Below are 23,428 nucleotides of genomic sequence, written 5' to 3'. Positions count from 1 at the left end.
TCTTTATTTTTTGTAATTACATAGAGGTTGACCTGGATATTCATAACAAAAAGAACATGCAATGCACTTAAAGCTAAAAAATAAAGATATATGCCATTGATAAGCACTAAAGAAAGCAGAGGGTATGATGTTAAAACAAGAGCATTAAAATATAATTTTCTCCATCTTACCGGCCATAGCTCGAGTGAGAAACATGCCACCTTGCTTATTTAACAAAGAAACATCCAAGGTTCCACCACCCACATCCACGACCATAACATTGAAGACATCAGCTTTGTGAAGTCCGTATGCCATGGCTGCTGCAGTGGGCTCATTAATTACACGCAGGATATCCAGACCTACAATACAAGAAATAAACATTATGCAGAAAGACTTTTGCTCACATGAGGAAACCAGAAAGAGTTTTAAGAAATCAGCACTCATAGTATAACGTACTCCAGCCGTTCAAAGGGCAAAACAGGTTACATACATTGTAAAGTTATCCAGTGATTTCTGTAGATGTAAAATTCAAAGAGGTTGGTTGGCGGTCAGTTTCACAAGGTTGACATCACTCCTTTAATTTAAGGCGGCCAGCTCCATGGAGCAAGGGGGCTTACTTTACAGGCAGGATAGTTTGTGTGGAGGGAGGGGCACCTTCCAGCAAAAGAATTAAAAAAATGAATCCTTAGAGGCATTTTGAAAGCAGCACAGCTTAGAAAAAGGAAACAACAAGGCGAATATAGATATTTCTCCTAATTGTTTCTCTGGTGGAAAGGTGTACAATTCTGATAGATCTACTAGTGTTGGTAAATCTGGGAACGCTTGCGGACACATGAATGGATGGGCGGGAACACCCACGCTCCACCAAAGTAATGTCCCAACCACTCAGAGTAATGCATGGCAGCTACTGCCTTGCGTTACACCAGATTTGCCAAGCCACACAAGGTGGCCTTGCGTGGCTTGGCAAATCTCATTCTAGGTTTTGCGTTGGCCTACGTCCTCTTGCACAGGGCAAGGGGGACACAAAACCTTAATAAATCTGGCCCTGATCTTTAGTTCCGAGTTAGCTGGCATCAATGTTGGTGGGCTTCTGCATAGAGAGTGGTCTGAAAGTCACCAGAACCATTCTTACCAAGTTATATCTAAAAGGAATAGCATACTCCAATCCTCATAAAGTATCCTGTTTGTCAAAGGGCAACGAAAGGCTTCCTGACAAGCTCTAAATATATGGTATGAAAGACTGATTCCATATTAAATTCTGAAGTTAAAAGCTCGTCATAAATGAACGTAAATCCTGTTAATTGAGAATAACAAAAACAAACTGACACAAACGTAATCAAAAAGTTAATCATGCTTAAACTTTCCAAACAGGAGATAGCCAGGACACTCAACTGTAACTTTCTGCTCAAACTCAATTTTACTGTCGACCCTTCTAGAGAAATGTAAATAAGCTACATTCTTAGCAAACTCTATAGCCTCTTTTCAGTAGAAATAATTTTTCATCTCATCTGTAGCAAAGGCCACAACAACGAAGGCTTTCAGGTAAATGATACATTCCTAGCATTCCCCTTGGAAATAGTTCCAACTAATTTAAACACAGCCGTTGTCACCACATCTTTTATAATCCCCAAGCTAGAACATATGAACAGAGACAACTACAAGCCTATAAAAAAGTTACAGCTTTCAGCTGAAATTTTGCCACAGAAAATGGAACCCGTGCAGAAATTAAATAAGATAGTAGACTCGTTGTAGAGTCACCAAATCTGTACTAATCTCCATTCTGGGTGACCTAAGACGGGAGACTGATGTTAGTGTGAAGCACAGATGTTCATACCTCTTGGAGGCAACGGACAACAATGATTATCACCTACTATTAGGCAGACCACATCAAGTAAGCCTTTCTTTTATTGCATCAGGTTGGGCACATTCGCTTTGCCATTTGAAGCCCAAAAACTTGTTATACCACACTATTGCCCCCAACATGATTAACAAGTTCAGGATTCCATTTTAGTACTAATCCGATGATGCACACCTCCCTTCTTGAGGTAAATTTAAGATGAAAGCCGTTATTTGTTAGACATACCTGCAATATAAAACTACGAATTAGGATTACTAACTGAAGCAGATCAAATACTGGTCTCCAAGATAACTGTAGGCATTAAATTTGAACTCTTCCCCCTTACAATGCTCCGAAGTTCCCTTAACTCAGGCTTCTACATAATAAAGTCCAAAGAGTTTTTGCATTAGTAATTTCAAGAACACTACACAAGGTACCTGGGCAAATTACCTTAACTTGCCAAACTATTTGGGCTACCACCTTCATTGGATCAAAACACTTTGCAAAAAGAAAAAAAAGGGTATATGAAAAAAAATATATATATATACACATACATATATATATATATATATATATATATATATATATATATATATATATATATATTTATATAAATATGTTGGAAAAAGTATTTCCTTTAGGTCTATTTGCGCGTCATGCACCTTTCACTTTAAATGGGTGGCCAGCCCCCATGACTGCGTCATGTGATCAAGGCTTTGGCCGAAACGCGTCGTGGCAAACTGGTGTTTGGGTTCACAATAAATATTTAAACACCAAGAATTGGGTCTCGCATCATCCTTTGGCAGCACATGCTGAGCTGAATCAAGCTGAGGACGACACATACCACAAATATCTTCGGGATTGCTTCCCTGAACTTTGCGAGACCCCTTCCCATTACGGGCGAGTGCGGCAAGAAGCAGCAGTTTCCGAGTGTCCAACTTGGGATCTTACAACTCCGGGAGGAGACGCCGCCGAAGCCCCAGGAGAAGCAGAGATTCCGAGTGAGACGTGGAGGGGAAGAACGTGAGTGGTTCCGGGTCGGAGGTCGGCGGAGGCGGACTTCGACTGGGACTGCACCGGGAGTACCTTCGAACCTCGCTGGGTTCCTGCAGAAAACCCTTTGTGAAGTGGTCTAGGAACCGGAGGACGGCTGCCCAGCATTGTCGGGTAGGAAAGCGTGACCTTTCTTCCTATTGAATAACATTACCCAAACAAACAAGCACACCATGTTTGCGGACGCAGTACGGGGCCGTGTGGAGGCTTCAAAGGGAATGTTTACGGACTCCCCGGCCGGGGAGGATGTTCCGAGCACAAACCTCACCTCTGTGCCGGAACCAGCAAATAGCGTAAGAGACTTGTTTAAAACGTTGGAGAAATGCCGAAAAAGCGAGCAGGCGAAGTGGTGGGAGCACAGCTCCCTGACAGGCTATTTGGAAGTAGGGAGAGTACCTCGGGGGCTTAGAATTATGCTGGCCCAGTCCTACGAAAAACCAGACCCACAGATGCTCAGTGATTGGGCGGCACGTAATCTGGATGGCTCAAAGCGCCTAATGCAGATATTGGTTCAATATGCAGAGAGTGATAGAAACAAATTGCTGGTTGAGATAGAGAAACTGGAAGCTGAAATTGAAAAATCTCCCAGCACCCCTGCTACAACCAAACTTCGCGAAGAAATGGAAACGCGTCTTAAACATGAAGAGGATGTAATAAAACGCAGAAAGGCATTCAAGTTCCAAAGAGATAGGCTCGACTACGAGCACGGACAGATCTTTACTTTTGCCCGCAGATTTGAAAATATCAAAAAAAAACAAAACAGATTCCAGATAAGGACGATGCGGTGCACGTGACCAACACAACGACTCCTTCAAGTGGCAATAGAGTAGTTGTGCCCTCTACCTCTGAGGAGAGTTCGCAAGTCGAAAGTGACTCGGACAATGAGGCAAAAAGAAACAAAAGATTGGGGTTTCGCAAATTCACCCCGGGTCAGGAATTGGGGGTGGTCCAACAAGACAGGAAATTAACCCTCCGTTCTGGCACACAAGGAGCCAGCTCAAACGCCAACAAAAAACCAGGAAACGTTCAGAGCAGAGGAAATGCCACAGGTGGCAACAACACAGGTGGGAGGCAAAGGAGGCAACGATCGAACTGGCAAAAGAGACAAGCCCCCAAATGAACAGTTCAAAGAATGTAGTTAACCTCACGGACGTGGAGTTAACTGAAAGTGAAACAAACATCTTATCGCTTGGTCTCTCGTACTGTCCTAGACGAGACTTTGATTATGCCAACACGCGAATCGATCTATTCAAATACGTGCGCACGCTAAAACTTAAAAAATATCACAGCACACGTAAAGCCAACAGCAGCAGCCGCACGAATGCGGGGATCCCCCCATCAGTACCTGTGGAACTCATTGAACCTGAACAACCACAAAGAGGTTTGGCACTAACACAAGAGTTGGAGGAGTTACTAACAGAGGGTGAAGAAGAGCCCACCGTCGTTGAAAATTCACCGGGTGGGGAACCTTCGCAGACTCCAAGTGAAACACCTTTCAAACGCAAGTCGAAGTTTTGCCCACTTCTCCTTAAAGACAATCTGGACCTGTTTCACGACAGAGTATCGAGTGAACTGAAAGAATTACAAATAAAAAATGCAAATGCAATCAAAAAAAGAAATTATCGAGACTTACAATACCACAAATTAATAAAGAAACTGAAAGACAAAAAGCAGATAATAATAAGACAGTCAGACAAAGGCGGCAATGTCGTGCTCTGGCCAAGGAAAATGTACATGAGCGAGGCCCTCAAACAGCTCAATGACAGAGACTGCTACAGAAAAACCAATGTCCAGGAAATGTCAGCAGCTAGAAATGAAATTGATTTGAGTCTAATGGCCTGGAGGAGCAAGGGTCTATTGACTATGGATGAATTTAAATTTCTTAAAAATGATTATCCTGCGACACCAGTGATCTATTTTATCCCGAAGACACACAAAAACTACCTGGACCCACCTGGAAGACCGATAATATCGGCTAGGAACAGTCTTCTTGAAAATGTCAGCAAGTACATTGACTTTTTTTTACAAGAGCATGTGAAGAGTTTACCTTCGTTCATTCTTGATACAGGAGATCTACTTAAAAAACTTGTGGATTTTGAGTGGCAACCAAGCTTTCTCCTGGTTTCTTTAGACGTTACCTCCCTGTATACAAGTATCCACCACAGGGATGGAATCAAGGCCATTGAACACTACCTGAGAAAAAGACCAGTTGAATTCACGGAACATTCCAACATGATTACCGACATGATCAAAATCTGCCTAGATCATAATGTATTTTTGTTTGCTAACCAATTATTCTTGCAGACAAGAGGGGTGGCGATAAGGGCCTGCTTCTCTCCCAGTTATGCCTGTCTGCATATGGGCTACTGGGAGGAGCAGTTCCTCATGGGCCTTTATGCAGAGGTCATGGATACGAAAGTCAAATGTTGGTGGAGATTCATTGACGATCTCTTCCTCATTTGGGACGGTACTGTTGAGGAAGTGAATCTGTTCATTAACCAACTGAATGACAATAGTCTTAACCTTGAATTCACCAGCTCTGTCAGTGAAAGCTCTATCGTGTTTTTAGATGTTGAGATCTATATTATCAACAACCAGTTACACACTAGACTCCATCGCAAACCCACTGCGGGCAACACGGTGTTGCACGCAGACAGCCATCATCCAGGGCATTTGATAAAGAGCATCCCCTATGGGGAGATGCTCCGAATCAAAAGAATATGCAGCAACGAGTCAGATTGCCTTCAGGCCCAGAAAGATTGCAAGATCAGATTCCTGGCAAGGGGCTACCAGGAATCAGTAATCAACAGTGCCATAGAAAGAGCCAACAAACATGATAGGCAAACACTACTGTGTAACTTGGATGTGAAAAATAGGGCCCCAAAAGTCAGCGTAGAAAGTGACACCCGTCTCATAGTCACCTATAATAACCAACACAAGTCCATACGCAAAATTGTGAAGAACAATTGGTTCCTGATCAAAAGCGATCCTATTGTAGGCAATCTAATGGCACCCAATATCACCTTCAAAAGAGCAAAAAGAATGCAAAACAGCCTAGTCTCCAGCAGCCCTGAGCTAGCCACAGGCTCGTGGTTAGGGGGTAGCAAAGGATTTTTGAAATGTGCAACGTGTAAGGCTTGTAAAAATGGGATAAGCAAAACAGAATTTAAGACACCACTATCCCCAGTCCCAATCAAGATCAGGGAAAAACTAAACTGCAAATCGGAATTTGCTGTTTATGTTTTAGAATGCCCGTGTGGCATCAAATATGTTGGCAGCACACGTCCTCAAGTACATAAGAGAATCCTGCAGCACTTGAGAGCAATTAATAACGCTGATCCAACTTACCCTGTTGCCAGACACTTTGAAATCGAACACGATAAAAATCCTATAGGCTTAATATACTACGTCATTGACTGTGTTCCCCCGCAGAGGAGAGGGGGGAGACAGAGAGATGTTACGGAGACTAGAAACAAGGTACATTATCATGTTGGATACCAGAACCCCAAATGGTTTAAATAACAGTGAGGATTGCCACACACATCTTTGAATTGGCACTTTTGTAGAATGCATATTGAGGATCTTTACAATATTGATGCAACTTTAACATGCATAATGCACATATGGTTATTTAATATCTTAACAGCTCCATAGAACGTTCCCTTTGACCTCCACACGATGATTTAACATATATTGAATATTTCTTTTACATATTATTCTATTAGATCCACTTTATATTTATACACTGGTAGCACTTTATACTATACTGTATCGCGCAATTTGCTCATCTAACCAATTTGGATTAATTGCACTAGCTTAATTTGCACAATCATTAGGACCTGAGCCCACTTGGGCAATACCAATAGACAATTTAGGTCCCTCTCTGAGAGGTTTAAATGTGTACTATGTTTACATATCTTATTGTTGCTTTTTAAGTATACGGTTGATATTTTAAGCATGAACTGATTTTACTACGTTTTAGATTCAGTTGACAACATCACTAGGTTTTATAAGTATTTTAGCTATTTATGAGCTGTGGTTTTACTCGTAATATGCTATGCACGTTTTTAACCTCTCATGTCCTGTATGGTTTTATCACATAACCTATGGATTTTATGATTGTTGCGAAGCCATTGTATTTATACGGAGATTATGAGATGGCAATTGCCCTTATTCTTTTAAGTTGTAGTGCAAGCTTACAATTTACAGGCCTTTATGCAGTAATATGTTGGAAAAGTATTTCCTTTATGTCTATTTGCGCGTCATGCACCTTTCACTTTAAATGGGTGGCCAGCCCCCATGACTGCGTCATGTGATCAAGGCTTTGGCCGAAACGCGTCGTGGCAAACTGGTGTTTGGGTTCACAATAAATATTTAAACACCAAGAATTGGGTCTCGCATCATCCTTTGGCAGCACATGCTGAGCTGAATCAAGCGGAGGACGAATATATATATATATATATATATATATATATATATATATATATATATATATATATATATATATTCCGAGCACGGTTGGCCTCCAGGAATTGTCCCATGCAGAGGGAGTGGAGCCCAGATGAGGACTTAGATTGTGTCAGAGTTGAGTTTGAGGTAGCTCTCTTTATTTTGCCACATGAATGGGTCCATATACTGTACACAATGAAAAACCATTGTATATCACAGCTCAGATTTTGGCTCACCGTGCCCTAGGGCAAACCTACAAACCCTACATATGCCTGCAACCAGTAGGGTCTAGCTGACGTAATGGTATATTGCTTTTGTGATCTCCCATTGCGATAAAAAGTTCCAGATGGAAGCGTTGTCATAAATTACCATTTTTCCCTCTCATTTTCAATTTTACTTTATTTCAACAGTTATTTTCTCTGGGAACACCTTGAAGGATCTACACATGACCTCTTGCTAAATTTGTAATTTGGTCTACTTTTCAGAAGTCTATTCCTTTCCTGGCTCACCCACTGGTTTCACACTAGTTTCCACCACAAACTGGAAGTAGGTTGAGAGCACATACAATAGGTAAAATGAGCTATAACTTTGAAAAATGACAAAACTGTGGTAACATTTTTTTTATTTTTTATTATTCAGCTCTGCGAGTGGGGAAGATGGTGACTTTAGCACAGCAAACCGTTTGCTAATGCCATTCTTCCGAAAAATAAAAAGATATACACTTGTCCAGACCACTTTTTTTCCAAGTTCCCCCAGAAAAAACTCAAACTTTAGCAATGTTTTGCCTATTTTCGCAGGGCAATTCACAAACCTTGGCTATCTTTAGAATCCCCAAGATGTTTGAAAAAAGGGGACGCAAATTTGTTGTGGATACCTTATGTGGAAAAACGTTATAGAGCCCTAAGCACAAACAATCTCAAATACCCAAACAAGCATTTGCAATGCAATAGGTCTCGCATTATGAAAGTTTGAGCTATTGGTATTGTAAATGGCAAAGTTTTTATTTATGTTTTTTTTTTAAATACCTAAATTAATAGCTTTGTCATTTACAATGCCAATAGTTATAACTTTCGCAAATGTGATACCTATAGCATTTGTAATGCAATATGTTTTGTATTTACATGACTTAGATGTATTGATATTACAAATAACAATGGCATCCACGTCAGCTTTTCACATCATCATCATTATATAAATCTCGACACAACGATTGCAAATGGATCTCTTTTTACCTGGCCAAAGGTTACCCGAAAATTCTAACGCTTACAGCAGATCAGTAAAGCAGCAAGTTCTTGGGGATCGTTCTAATGAAAGTCAAGAAGAATCATGGAGTGATGGGAAAGTGATGGTGAGGGGTTAAAGGGGAGGGTTGAAGCATCGGCAGGGAAGTAAATTAGATTTTGTGAATCCTTAGTAATGAGTGGTTTTGTCCTGGGTCCATGGGATTACATTTTAGGTCTTTGGAGCTCCTAAGCAGGCCGCAACGAGACATTTCCTCCCTCAGCAGAAATCAGCAGGCTCTGGAAATAATTAATTCCACTGACAGCTTTCAACAAACCTTAAAGTGTTGAGTCTATGCAATATTCCCAATAGTACATCACCTGCATCTTATCTAGGAAGAGATCGAAAAAAAATGAGACTAGTAATTATATGCAGATTAGACCAAGCAGTCGAGAGAGTACTGAGAAAATAAAAAAACAACACCACCAGACTGTGAACAGCACTCCCCTGGCCGCCTAAATAAGATGCACAAACGAATGCCCTCTGGTCCAGTGCAAATTGCAGAATAAATGAAACAGTGTCAGTCGCAGGAAATCGAGGACACTTTCGTGAGATTGCACTTTATGTTTGACCTACCGTTTGTTCCTGTTAATGAATGGATGAGTTTTAATATGGGCATTCAGTGGGCTGTTTCATTTATTTCAATCTAACGCATGAGCGAGAAATTGCATCTTCACCCCTACAGCGAGATTCACTTGCAACTTAAGCTCGTGCTGCAGTCCGCCGCCGGCCTGCGACCAGGAAGTCAGGCGGCCGGGCGGGACAACCGGAAACAGGAAGTAGGAGGGCGGGAGCCTACCCCGCTTCCCACGGAAGAGGCGCGATTGTTTGGAGCACCGGAACAGGCAGGAGTCTACCCTGCGCCCCGGTGCCGAAGAAGGGAGGAAGAGTCCTGCTGCCGGTGAGAGCCGCTGCACCAAGGAAGCCGGTGAGTGGGGCTTCGCCTTGTTGCTGGGCTGCGAGGGCGGGGCATGTGTGTGCGCGCGCGCGTTCGGCGGCGGGCTGTGTATGTGTGTGAGCGTGCGTGTGTGTATGTGTCTTGGAGTCTGTGTGTATGCGTGTGTGTGTGTGTGTGTGTGTGTGTGTGTGTGTGACTGTGGGGGGGGGGGGGTTGCCTGTCTGGGTGCCTGCGTGTCCGTGTAAGTGTAAATGCGTGTGCATGCATGCGCGTTAGGCTGACTTGCTGCGAGTATAGGAGGGAAGTGCACAGCGCGGCGCAGGACGGAACGTGCGCGTTCGCGCACCCAAATCTGCTCGTGACAGTTTCTTGTCCTCCATTCCCCCGTGTCCGATAGCTATAAGTCTCCGCCCTGGACGCATCCTTCGGATGCGAATTCCAGGGCGAGACCTAAAAAGGGCTCAGTACTGAAGCGGGGAAGGATGCCGTAGTTAGGAGCAAATGCAACGGTAACTTCTTTAACTGCCTCAAGCAATGCGCTGGTGATCTGTCCCCACCCAACAGGTCTTCGAAAAGGAAAAACTGCTGTAAAAATTCTTAGTTTATGGATTAAGATTTCCGATTTTATGCAAAACCCTGTTACTTTTACACGGGTAGGGTGGAACTTACAAGTATAAGCTTTATATAAAAAAAAGTGGAACATTGTATTTATTAAAACATAAACAGTCTTATTTAATTGTGCACCACGTTTAATGCAATGGAAAACTATCAAACAAGAATTACAGTAGATGAAAGTACCTGCGAGGTTAGCTGCCTTAACTGTGTAGTTTCTCTGCTTTTCATCAAACTCTGCTGGCACTGAAATTACAGCCTTTGACACTGGAATGTCGAGATGTCTCTCAGCCATCTTCTTTAACTTTAGCAAGAGTTGAGATCCAATATATTCAGGAGTTACAGTGAAGGTTTCATTGGTGGTCACAGAAAATTCAACAGCTCCATTCTTATGTAAAACCTGTGAAGGGATAAGAGTCAACTTCACATTTCATAATAAAAACAGCCTTTTTGCCTGATGGAGTAATTGACTGGTAGCATCAGGGTACAAACATTACAGGGGATTTGTTTATAAGCCTTTTTAATGGTACACAGGTATTTGAGGTTTATGTAAGAATGAGGAGCGGTTCCTAACAGACTTGCACTTACTCTAGCAGTACACTACAAATACTCACACTTTGCTACAGGAAAATGTGCCTCAACTAGAATTGCCTCTTACCTTGAACGGATACCTGCTACTTTCATGATTCAATTCATCCTGAGTGAAGGCTTTGCCTATGAATCGTTTTGCATCATATATGGTGTTCTGGGGATTAGCATCTGCGAGATCCAAGGCATCATATCCTGCATATACGTCTCCTTCTGTGAATGACACTATGCTTGGAATACTGTGATGACCGCTTTCATCGGGTATGACCTTCACTTCACCTGTGCCAGGCTGGAACACCCCAACAGAACAATATGTTGTCCCAAGATCAATTCCAATCACTCTTGGTGTAGGCAGTGGTAAATACTGTTGTGCAAAATATCCAGCTAACAGAAGAGCCAAAACTGCAGATCCTAAAACAAAAGAAATAAATGTAAACACAAATGGATGAATACTGTATATTCAACTGGAAAGCAATGATAACTATATTATTGAAAATAACACGTTGCTTTACTATACAAGAGTTAAAATCCAACTTTAAATTGGCAGTATTCGTAGAAACAAAAACTCATCAACTCTACGGCTAAAAGTAGTTTTGAGTTTACACCATTCCCCACGACAGTGATGGAAGACTTGAATTAAATCATTACTTGTGTCTTTTGTGTTACGTCCATTAGTTTTAACTAGGGACACGGATTTGGCATTTATAACTGAGGGCAGAGTATGCGAGAACTTTTCAAGATACGCTTACAGATATGCCAGAGACCAAGAAAGGAATGTCTTGATGGATGACAAAAGTTTGAGTGTCCCCGTAAGTCAAATGTTTGATTTGGTGACTAGTGTTATATACTATTACAAATGCTGGGAGGATCGACCATTATTCAAGAGAGATTAAACAATGAGTAATGAGGTCCCCATGTTTGTTAGTACACTTATTTCCTGCAGTTTTTTCTGGGCTACACTTGTTTTCACTCGAATGGCTGGCTTGACTCATTAACTGCTACTATTTCCAGTAGCCAGCTATCCTACTAAAATTGCTAGGCACAGTCTCTACAATTATACATGCTGTTGAACCCTCGTTTAGCGTGGATTGAGACCCTACAGCTGTGCCCGAAGTCAAAGTGAACACTCAAGGTGCCTATCAGCTGAGTGTCAGGTCAGGTCAAGTAAGCTTTATTCAAATTCGCACATGAATTAGAAAAGCTAGAAAGATAACAGCCACAGAGAAAATGATTAAAAACCAGTATAAAAAGTTAAAACAGGTTAAAAAGCTAAAAAACGTACATTACATAGATACAGATACAATCATCAAGTGCACAATCAATTCCATTTACTTTTTCGATTGTGGACTACAGCTGCTTCCTGCAATTAATAACGAAGAACAGAAATCGGGACATTACAGCACATATGTAAATGTTCGGTAGCATTTGCAGGTACAAATAAGCTGGTCGGCACTGTACAAAGCCCAGCTGTAGTAAAAGGGTTTAATATATTTCTTCATCAACCCAGTAAAATGTTTACGGAACAAAACAGTATGCATGGTGCTCTGCACAGAGATGTCGTCACAGGTGCATTTCCCCAGGTCAGATGACCAGTTATTAATAGTGGGGAAGCTGATTAAAGGATGGAAAATATCAAAACGGAACCGCGTCAGCACAAACCTGCGGCGCGCGTTGAACACATTGGCTAAGTAAAATTACATGTTGAAGCTAGTCAGTGGCATCTGGTCCCTCAAAATAGAGGGTTTCAGAATTTCAGACGCTAGTCTTGTTTCCTCTAATAGTGATCAACATTTCATTTTGAGTACTTTTCTTTAAACAAGTGCCAAACTCTCGGGATTGTCGAAGTACTCCGGATGACCAATATCTCCCAGAAAATGATGCACATATTTCAGGGGATTTTAAGGGCCGACATAGATTGGAGACAGTTACTTATAATGGAACGGGTGAGGGTAGTGTGTTCTGATGACCAGATTTTATGCCATAATAATACTGGCTGTATCCTAATCAGATCTATAATATAGGGGGCTCCTAATTCCGCATGACATGCGAAGGTTGCGCTAATTTTCGGGACAGCAAGGAGTTTTCTTAAAAATGCGTTTTCTTCCAATTGAATCAATCTGCCCGTGCCCCCATAGTTCGGATCGCTACATGGCAATGGGTCTGCTTTTGGCTTTATAAATGGTCCACATTTCCATCGGGTGTTTAATTCCTTGAGTGTTAGCAAACTGCAGCAAGGCCCTAGTAGTTTTAACGTAGTAAAGTTGCCTAGATTTTATTGCACGTTGCCACTTCCCAGTATGACTGAATACAATCCCCAGGTAAGAGAAAGTAGTTGAATGCTTAATTTGTACGCCTTCAATAAAAATGTCTCAACATCGAATGGCCTATGCCGATTTTCATTGCAAAGGTTTTGCCAATGTTGATTTTAGGTTTGTGGTTCTGCATAAAATTAATAAAAAATTAATTTGACTAAGCGCTGGAGTCGAAGAGGAGTACTAGCCATTAAAACAGCATCGTCAGCGTACAAAAGTGCCAGAATTGGACGATGGCCTACTTGAGGTAAGTTAACGCGCTTACTTACCAGGATGTTGCCTATGCTTTTGAGATCGAGGTTGAACAGGAAAGGAGCAAGTACGCAGCCTTGTCGTACCCCTCTTCTTATATTGAACCGCTCGATGCAATTGCCATTAAGGCCATAGCGCACTGTGCCACGTCATAGAGCATACAAAATACTAAGGAAATTTACAATGGTGCACTCAAATCCCAGGCTCGTCATGATGGACCATAATTTCTCGTGAACCACGAAGTCAAAAGCCGAAGATAAATCCACAAAGATTAAAAACAGATTTCCTTCCTTAATATGCGTGTATTTACCAATGAGACAATCCAGGTTAATGGCGTGTTCTACGGTCTCCAACCAAGACCTAAAGCCATACTCCAGGTCAGAGAGAATATTGTTAAACTGCCTTTAGTCCTACAGTCGGTCTAAGAGAATGCGCCCAGCCACCTTCACTAGGTAGTGTAAAAGGGAAATTGGCCTGTCATGAGCTGGGCTGTTACGGTCACCCTTCTTAAGTTTGGGGACGATATGAGACTCAGGCCAGGTCTGCAAAAAGCATGTTTCCCGTCAGGCTTTAAAGAGCAGGGATGATGGGGCCCTAAAGATCAATATTAGACTTAAATAAGTCAATGGGGATCCCGTCCGGGGCTTTACCATCCTTGCTCGTCTTCAGTGCCACAGCTACTTCATCCAGGGTGAATAATCAATCAATCATAACACTTGTATAGTGCGCTACTCACCCGGGAGGGTCTCAAGGCTCTTGGGGAAGGGGGTCCGCTACTGCTCGAACGGCCAGGTCTTGAGTAGTCTCCTGAAGGCGGGATGGTCCTGGGTCAGTCGAAGGTGGAAGGAGGGGGGGGGGGGGGGGGGGGGGCGGGAGTTCCATGTCTTGGCCGCCAGGTAGGAGAAGGATCTTCGGATGCGTGGTACGGCGGCGAGCGCGAGGCTGGTAGATCGTAGTTGGCGGGTGGGCGTGTAGAAGGTCAGTCGGTCTTTGAGGTACTTGGGGCCCAGGTCGTGGAGAGACTTGTGTGCGTGGGTGAGGAGCCTGAACGTGATCCTCTTGTTGATGGGGAGCAAGTGCAGGTCCCTCAGGTGGCCGGAGATGTGGCTGCGTCGGGGGATGTTCAGGATGAGTCGGGCGGAGGCGTTCTGGATGCGTTGGAGTCTCCTCTGTAACTTGGCTGTGGTTCCGGCGTAGAGGGTGTTTCCGTAGTCCAGTCGGCTGGTGATGAGTGCCTGGGTGACCGTCTTCCTGGTTTCGGTCGGGATCCATCGGAAGATCTTGCGGAGCATGCGTAGGGTGTTGAAGCACGATGAGGAGACGGCGTTGACTTGTCTGGTCATCGAGAGGGAAGAGTCCAGGATGAAGCCCAGGTTGCGTGCGTGGTCTGTAGGTTTGGGAGCGGTGCCCAGGGCGGGAGGCCACCAAGAGTCGTCCCAGGCGGAGGGCGATGGTCCCAGGATGAGGACTTCCGTATTGTCCGAGTTCAGTTTCAGGCGGCTGTTCTTCATCCACTCGGTGACGTCTTTCATCCCTTCGTGTAGGCTGGTTCTGGCGGTGTCGGGATCCCTGGTGAGGGAGAGGATCAGCTGGGTGTCGTCGGCGTAGGAGAGGATGTTGAGGTTGTGTTGGCGTGCGATGGCTGCAAGAGGTCTCATGTAGACGTTGAAGAGGGTGGGGCTGAGTGATGATCCTTGTGGTACACCGCAGATGACTTCGGTGGCCTCGGATCGAAACGGGGGGAGGCGAACTCTGTGTTTTTCCGGCGAGGAACAAGATGATCCACTCCAGTGCCTTCTCTTGGATGCCGATGTTGCTGAGGCGTTGAACTAGGGTGCAGTGGCAGACCGTGTCAAACACTGCAGAGGGGTCCAGGAGGATGAGTGCCGCTGTTTCCCCGTTGTCGAGCAGGGCTCGGATGTCGTCGGTGGCTGCGATCAGGGCGGTCTCGTGCTGGGGTTGGCTCTGAAACCGGATTGCGAGGGGTCGAGGGATCCGTTCGTCTCGAGGAAGGCGGCCAGCTGTCTGTTGACAATCTTCTCGATGACTTTCGCAGAAAAAGGGAGGAGCGAGATGGGGCGGAAGTTCTTGAGGTCGGTGGGGTCCGCTGTTGGTTTCCTTAGTAGGGTGCTGAGCTCGGCATGCTTCCAGCTCTCCGGGAAGGTTGCAGTGTTGAAGGAGGTGTTGATGATGTTCCGGAGTTGGGGTGCGATGGTGGAGTCGGCCTTGTTGAAGACGTGGTGGGGGCAGGGGTCGGTCGGAGATCTGGAGTGGATGGTGTTCATCGTGCGGGCTGTGTCTTCGGTGGTCACCGTGGTCCAGGTGCGGAGGGTGACGGTGGGGGGGCATTGGTTCGACGGTTGGGTGCGTGGATGGTGCGCCGAAGCTGTTGTGGATGTCGGCGATCTTGGGGTGGAAGAACGAGGTGAGAGAGGCGCAGATATCTTGTGAAGGAGTGATGTTGTTGTTGCCGGTGCAGGGGTTGGAGAACTCCTTGACGATGCGGAAGAGTTCCTTGCTGTCGTGGGCGTTGTTGTCCAGTCGTTCCTTCAGTGATTTCTTCTTGGTGGTGCGGATGAGCTGGTGGTGCTTGCGGGTGGCTTGTTTGAGGGCGGTCATGTTGTCTGTGGTCTGGTCGAGGAGCCAGGCTTTCTCGAGGGTGCGGCAGTTCTTCTTGGAGTCCTTGAGTTCGCCGGTGAACCAGGAGGCCTTCTTGCTTCTGAGTCTGCTGGGAGGGTTCTTCAGTGGTGCGAGGTCGTCGGCGCAGGCGGTCAGCCACTGTGTGAAGTTGCGGGCTGCTTCGTTGGGGTCCGTTGTGCTGGCGGGTGGGCTCTGGCTAAGGGAGGTGGTGAGCTGGTCGGCGGTGATCTTGCTCCAGCTCCTGTGAGGAACCTGTTGCTGGTGGTGGTGGGTCGTGGTTCTTCTGAAGCTGAAGTGGACGCAGCTGTGGTCGGTCCAGTGGAGTCCGGTGGTGTGGCTGAAGGTGATGTGCTTGCTGGAAGAGAAGATGGGATCAAGCGTGTGGCCGGCGTAGTGGGTGGGGGTGTTGACCAGTTGCTTGAGTCCAAGTTTGGCGAGGTTTTCCAGCAGGGCGGCGGTGTTGCGGTCCTTGTTGTTCTCCAGGTGGAAGTTGAGGAATACTAGGTAGTTATTTTGTTTAGTGATGGGATGGTTACAGGCTCACCAGGGGAGGGTGCAGTGGGCAAGGGAATCACAGTGTCGTTAGAAGAGGAATATAGAGCTATAGAATGGGATAGCCAAGCGGCCTCAGTAATGGCTATCTCATCTCGATGGCTATCCGCGGGGTCGTAAGAAATAGAATTAATAATATGCAAGAACATAATGTTGTCGTTAGACAGACTGGCTTCAAGTAGGTGATTCCAGGTATCCTCCTTAAAGATTTTTTTCCTTTGGTTGATGGCCAATTTATACACGGATCTACATTCCCGTACCTCCAGGCCTGTCTTGGTTTTTTGGCTAGGGCTTATTTTAGATTTCTGAGTGTTTTGGGTGCATGTCGAGTCAAACCAGTGAGGATGGCATTCCCTTGCTTTGCTGTGGTTAAAATAGAGCCCTTCAACAAGGTCCTTTTTTATACGGTCAACCACTTTTATGAACTTGTGTGCCTCCGTGCTCTCGTAGAGGCATTATTCGAAGGCCACCCTCTCTTTCCGAATCAGGTTTGCTAGGAAATTGGATGGATCCACCAGGGACCATCTCAGTGCATACCCGTTACAGCGATAAATGTCAATATTCTCCAAGAAAGTGACTCTGTGTGCATCCCGCTTCTGAGTCGAAACGTTGGTGTCCAGGGCAACGCTTTGGGGAAAATGATTACTAATTGCAATTCCATGGATAAAAAAAAGTCCTAAGACCAGCTCAGTGTGACACTGAATTTGAATTTGAAGGGATTTATATAGCGCTCGTACACCTGGCGGTTTCTTGTCGCTAACTGGCAACTGTTACTCAGCGGGTCGGAAAGGGGGGGAAGGTGAGCATTCAGGATGGGAAGGCTTGGGTGAAGAGGAAGGTCTTAAGGTCTCTGCGGAAGAGGGGGTACTGGGTGCAAGTTCTGAGGGACAATGGGAGAGAGTTCCAGAAGGCTGGACCCGTGGTTGCAAACTTGGAACCACCCCACTTCTTCCGTTTGAAGCGGGGAACCAAGAGAAGGTGGTGAGAAGAGGATCGGAGGTCTCGTGAGGGAGTGTAGGATTGAATGGCCGAGTTGATGAAGGAAGGGGCCGAGCCTGTCCGGGCTTTAAAAATGATGCAGCCGAGCTTGAATAAGACGCGTTGCCGGACAGGGAGCCAGTGCAGGGAAAAGAGGAGAGGGGTTACATGGTGTGATTTAGAGAGGTTAAAAACCAGCCGAGCGGCCTGGTTTTGAACAAGCTGGAGACGCCTCATAAGGTAGTCGGGCATGCCATGGTAGAGGACATTGCCATAATCTAGGCGAGATGTTACCATGGCTAGAAGAATTAGTTTGAGCGCGTCTGGGGCGAAAAATCGAGAGACTCTGCGGATAGTCCTGAGTGAGAGGAAGGCTGAGGAAACCACAGCAGAAACTTGAGAATGTAGGGAGAGTTGGTTATTGATTTTAAATCCAAGGGTTTTGACAGAGGATACAGGAGTGGGTGGGGAACCTAGTGAGGGGGGCCAGAAGGAGGAGGTCCAGGGACTGGAGCAACCACCTGTCAACACCAACTCCGTTTTATCGGGGTTGAGTTTCAGGTGGTTGAAATTCATCCAGTCCTGGATGAAGGTCATGATGGACTGAACTTTAGACATAGACTCAGGGGAAGAGGAAAGGGAAAAAATGAGCTGGAGATCGTCTGCGTAGTTATACACAGAGACCTCCAGTTGCTGTAAAGCAAAGATGAGGGGGGCAATGTAAAGGTTAAATAAAAGGGGGGACAAAGAGGAACCCTGGGGGACACCACACTGGATGGGTTGAAATTCCGCTGAGAACTCTCCCAGACGAACCGCTTGAGTCCGGCCGCTCAAGAAGGAGGATAACCATAGTAGGGCTGTTCCTCTGATTCCCGCCGCTTCAACACGTGAAAGTAAGATGGTATGGTCCACCGTGTCGAATGCGGCGGAAAGATCTAAAAGGATCAAGGCCTGAAGTTGATTGGTATCCATTCCTTGTCGGAGGTTGTCCAGGACCGATATTATAACGGACTCAGTTGAGTGGGCCGGGCGGAAGCCGGCCTGTCTTGGGGCCAACACACCATGACTTTCCACGAACTCGCTCAGGGTTTTTACCACGTGCCGTTCCAATACCTTAGCCAGGAAAGGCAAGAGGGAGATTGGGCGGAAGTTGACTGGATCGGAGGGGTCCGCTCCAGGTTTTTTTAGGATCGGAACGATCACTGCCGATTTGAGTGCAGGGGTAATGATACCCTGAGCCAACGAGCTATTGAGGAGCACTAAAGGTGGTGAGGGGCAGTAGGTGTAAATCTGCTTTAGGATGTAGGCGGGGCAGGGGTCCAGCAGGGAGCCGGACTTGACCAGCGGAAGAATGGCGAGAAAAGAGTCGGTCGAGAGGGGAGGAATAGAGTCCAGATGTGCAGTGACGGGGGGACGGCGGGGGTCAGTGAAGGTCCGGGATGGAGAAGGAATTTTACTTTTGATTTTGCTGATTTTGTCTAGGAAAAAGTGATTAAGCGAGTCGCATAGTATTTGAGAAGGTGATGGTTTGAGTGACGCTCTGTCGGAAAAGGCAAGATCTTGGACGATAGAGAAAATTTCTCTTGGCCGATTCTCCGCGAGTTGGATTTTAGAGGAGAAATAGTTTTTCTTTGTGTCTAATATAGCTTTCTTGTACTGAGTGAGAAGTTCAGTATAACGGTTTTTAGCAGTAGGGCAGCAGTTCCGTCTCCATTGTCGTTCAGCTTGGCGGAGTGTGAGTTTTTGGTTCTTTAGATTGTCTGAGAACCAGCGCTTTGCATCTTTAGGGCGTTTGGTTGCGATGCGTTTTAGAGGAGCAATGGTATCGCACCCGGCTCGCAGCCAGTTGGTGAGAACTTCTGCCTGATCAGAGGAAGGCAGCGCGGTCAGATCAGGGCTGGAGGAAGAGAGGAGAGTCGATAGGGCTTTGATGTCAACGCGATTCCATGAGCGCGCCCAGACATTTCTAGCAGAGGCGGGCTTAAGTGGTGGAACAGGGGATAGGGACAAGGTGATCAGTGAATGATCTGACCATGGACATGGGGAAATAGAAAGGGAATTGACCGGGCAATCACGTTGCCAGATTTGGTCCAGGATGTGTCCCAGCCTGTGTGTGGGAGTATTGACAACTGATGTGAAGTTGAGCGACAGAACAGAGTCTGAAAACTCCTTGGACGTAGCGCATTCCGCGGGGTCGGAGGGCCAGAAGTTAAAATCTCCCAGGACTATGATGGAGGCGTGGTTAACAACCAGAGTCGCCATTAGGTCTTGAAAACAGGGGAGGAAAGTTTGGGGGGAGGACGGGGGTCGGTACACAAGGACACAAGTCAGAGGGGGAGTAAAGGAAAGAGAACGAACCACTAGACAGTCTGAAATTCCCATGGAGGGGGAGACTAGAGGGTGGAAAGTGAATTCCTTACGGGCGATCAGGGCGACCCCTCCACCAGGCCTGCCAGAGGAGCAGTCGGCTCGAATGGCATAATAGGTCGGGGGGGGAGTATCGCTAGCAGGGAGGGAAGGGAACTGTCCGAGAACCAGGTCTCGGTAAGAAATAATAAGTCTGGTTTATGGGAATCAAGTAGGGTGAAAAGATCGAGCTGGTGTTTTACTGCCGATCTTGTGTTTAGGTATATAGCAGTTATTGCTGTGGGGGTAAGGGCATCTGGAAGCCGATTAGAGGAGCTGGTATTTAGGGACGTAGACAGGGTGTTGGTATGAACTGAGTTCTGTGAAGTTAATAGTCCGAAATTGGAGATGCGATCTAAGGTAGCAGCCGGTAGAGTCCACTTGCCTTGAAGGGCGGTGAGTTGCGAATGGGAGAAGCAGGGTGGGTGGCCTCTGGTCTCGGTCGGTCGCGGACGGGCGCAGACGGGCTTTCCTTAGGCGCGCCTTCGGCGCGCAATCGGCGCGCCCGCTGCGCTTGTCCGCTGCGCTTCCTGGGGAGGCACATACTTATGGAGTGGTGAGTAGATGGGCGGTGGGCGTGGCCTCCAAGGGGGGCGTGGCCTATCGATCGGTCGAGGCGCTGGCAAGCGTTTTACACGCCGGTTTCAGCTCAGCGAGGGGTCCGCTTGTCAATTTCAGAGGCTTGGGGTGAGTGAAGTTGGATTTAAAAACACAATAAATCACAAGAGAACACTGAGAGAAAAGTAAAAAATCTATCACACTGTTTTCACCTCTGCCATTGTAGGTACAACTCACAGTAACTGGAGTGCTAATAAGCTCATTGCAAAAAGACAGATTATGTTTGAAAAGTAAATCGTTTAGAGTGTCCCCATATAATGAATGGGAAAAGTGAGTAATATAACTATTGTCAGGAGACGGCATGCCATAGACCTTATTAGATGAATGCAGGCAGGCACGTATGTTGAAATCTCCGCCATATAGTATAATTGGGTTCTTGCAATCAGAAGGAAAGACTGTCTCCAGATCATGATCTAGTCGATTAAAAGCTCTAATGATTTCCTGAGTACAAGCGTTATTATAGAGGTTTACAATAGCAATAGAGGAGTGTACAGACATTTGCAACATAATAATTTGATAAAATACACTGGCAGCAATCAGAGTTGTTTTCAGGGGAGTCAACAAGTTTGATATGTAAATACACAAGCCCCCTTTAGGACACGCCCACTGTTGGATTGGATCGCTGGATGTTTTAAAGCCAGTTAAATAAATTGGGTCCACTGACCAAGTTTACTGTAGGTATAAGATGTGAAATTTAGAAATAAAATCAAACCACTTAATCACAGTACTTTCATGGCGTAAGCCAGTGACATTCCAATACAAAACTATGTTGGCTTCCACAGGAAGCTTAGAGCCAATAGGAGATACTCTTGGCGTTCAAGAGGTTTGACAGGACCGGACAGTTTGCTATCAATTGGGTGATTGGAAACCCCTAGTCAATCCACACCACAGAGAGTGGAAAGGCAGTCAAATCTATTGGAAATTTCGATAGGTGGATAATAGGGCACGGGGTAATGTGTCTGGAGATGTGGGCAGGCTAATGTTAGTAGAGTGGCTGGGGGCTGGTAGAAGCCAAGAGGTAAAAAAAATCTGCTTTGTGATAAGGGATGGTAAGCTGGCTCTTTCAAGTATAAGTTTCACTAAATTAGGGATGTAAACGTAAGTACCACTTAGTCCCCCTCCAACGATCTGTTGCCCGAAACCACCCATTAAACTCTCCTAATTATTTTCAGGTCAGCAAAAATAACCCCTCCCAGACCTACCCTTGCGTTCAACCAATTTAAGCATTTATTCAGAAGGGACTCCCATGATTCGTGTTTTGGGCTGGAGATTGTGGGGACGTTGGCTAGGATTACCACATGGGGTGTGCCTACAGGTGGGGGCTTCAGGAGGTCCATTTTAGAGGTAGGGAAGACACGTGATTAGAAATTGTGGAGATTGATGGATGATGTAGGAGGGGAGTTACTAGGGGCCGAGTGGGATGGCAGAGTCAACGGGGCAAAGTTGGAGCTAAGCCCAGAGGGTTTATTTATAACTCCTCACGGAGGGTGTAGGAGAGTGATGTAAGCCTAGTGAGGTGGAGAGGGAGGCGCTATTCATGTCCCCAGCCCTTACTGGAGCTGTGGAAGAGGGATGTAAAATGTCTTGGGGAGTTTGCTCAGTTTCCAACAGAGGAGGATGTTGGGTCGGAACTATGGGTTCCCTGGGATGAGGGGGGGGGGCATGCTGAAGTTGTCTGGGTCATTCCCAGCACATCTAGGCAGGATAGCACATTCCTCTCAAACCCTTTTAGTTGATCCACAAGAGAGCTGAGTGCGATTGTAACTGTGTCAGAAAGGGTCTGTACTAAAACAATCAAGGAGACGTAATCTGTGTGTGAATGATTAGCCAATGTTTTAGGGGGGTTTTAGGTCGATGGTTGCTTTTGAGACTGTAATTTCTTAAGACGTCTACCTCCCCCGCCCGCTCCCCCAGGAAAAGAAGAAGTCGGGATGGTAGTAATTGATTGAGTTTTGGAACGTTTTCTAGGTGGTTGGTATCTGGTAAGACAATATGGGGGGATTTTTTAATACACTTGTCGAGGTCCTTGGCCTCCTGCTGCCCATTTGCTAGTGAGCTGCCGGGGGTAACAGTGGGAGTTACGACTAGGGCAGCTGGAATGGAGCCTGAAGATGTTATTTGTGAAGTTGGTTAGGGATTCCTCAACATGAATGATCCGTTTGTCCAGCCCCCCATTGCACCCGTAATGTAGTTCAAGATTGAAGAAAACGGCAGGGAATCCCTTTGTGATGTGGCTGATCATGGATTTTAATAATATATTGCTTATTTTATAACGCAAGTGACAATCTGTTGCATATCTGCACACAACATTAATAAAGTACTGCCTCTGAAAGCGTGTTTATAGTTTAATATCATAGTTACATAATTGTTTTACTGTATGTGCTTTGAAGCAGTTTCAAGATTTTCTTAGAGATTCTTGTTGCTCAAATGGGTGTAATTTCTGATATTTTTCTGTGTCCATGGACTTCATTGATTGATTTTGCTTGCAAGAAAGTGTCACTCTAAGTGTCACACATTTGGTTGTTGAATGTCACTCATAAGTACACTGAAACTATTAAAATGTCACACATAAGCAATCTGAAACCTTGGCAGCTATGAGAAGTGACGTAGCCAATACAATACTACAAAAGAGAAAAACAATTGTATGCCCTCGGTGCACGAACTGTCCAAGGAAATAATAGTAAAGACAGAATAAAACGACAGTCAAATAGCCGAGTCATTCTGAATAAGTAACAAAATGTTCTGCACGAAAATCACAAAGACTGTAACAATGTTCATATCAACAAAGTCGGATGAATAAAAACGAGCCAATAAGCGAAGTGTTCAATGGTTCTAAGTAAGTTAAAGCGAGTTCTAAAGCTATAATATATGGATTAAAAATAAGCTCTTGCAACAAAAAACAAATGTGCAAAATTATCTGAAAAGAGCTCAAAATAATTGCCCTTGCAAGAAGTGCTTTGAAAAGTAAAAAGA

At 45.4% G+C, this 23,428-nt stretch overlaps 1 protein-coding gene across 1 annotated transcript in view; it reads right to left on the bottom strand.

Moving 5' to 3' along the window:
• The window catches only part of HSPA13 (heat shock protein family A (Hsp70) member 13), a 47,667-nt gene that overhangs the window by 12,974 nt on the left and 11,265 nt on the right, over positions 1-23,428 (bottom strand). Inside the window, exons 2-4 of the mRNA XM_086934059.1 lie at positions 10,768-11,108; positions 10,296-10,509; positions 171-338 (exon numbers count right to left, since the gene is read on the bottom strand). Of these exons, the coding sequence (XP_086790185.1) occupies positions 171-338; positions 10,296-10,509; positions 10,768-11,108 (723 nt within the window). The remainder of the gene's footprint in view (positions 1-170; positions 339-10,295; positions 10,510-10,767; positions 11,109-23,428) is intronic.

Source organism: Lissotriton vulgaris, chromosome 8 (assembly GCF_964263255.1).
Source record: "Lissotriton vulgaris chromosome 8, aLisVul1.2, whole genome shotgun sequence".
NCBI classification, from domain to species: domain Eukaryota; kingdom Metazoa; phylum Chordata; class Amphibia; order Caudata; family Salamandridae; genus Lissotriton; species Lissotriton vulgaris.
Note: the sequence above shows the minus strand (reverse complement) of the source record. Positions and strands in the feature narration are given on the sequence as shown.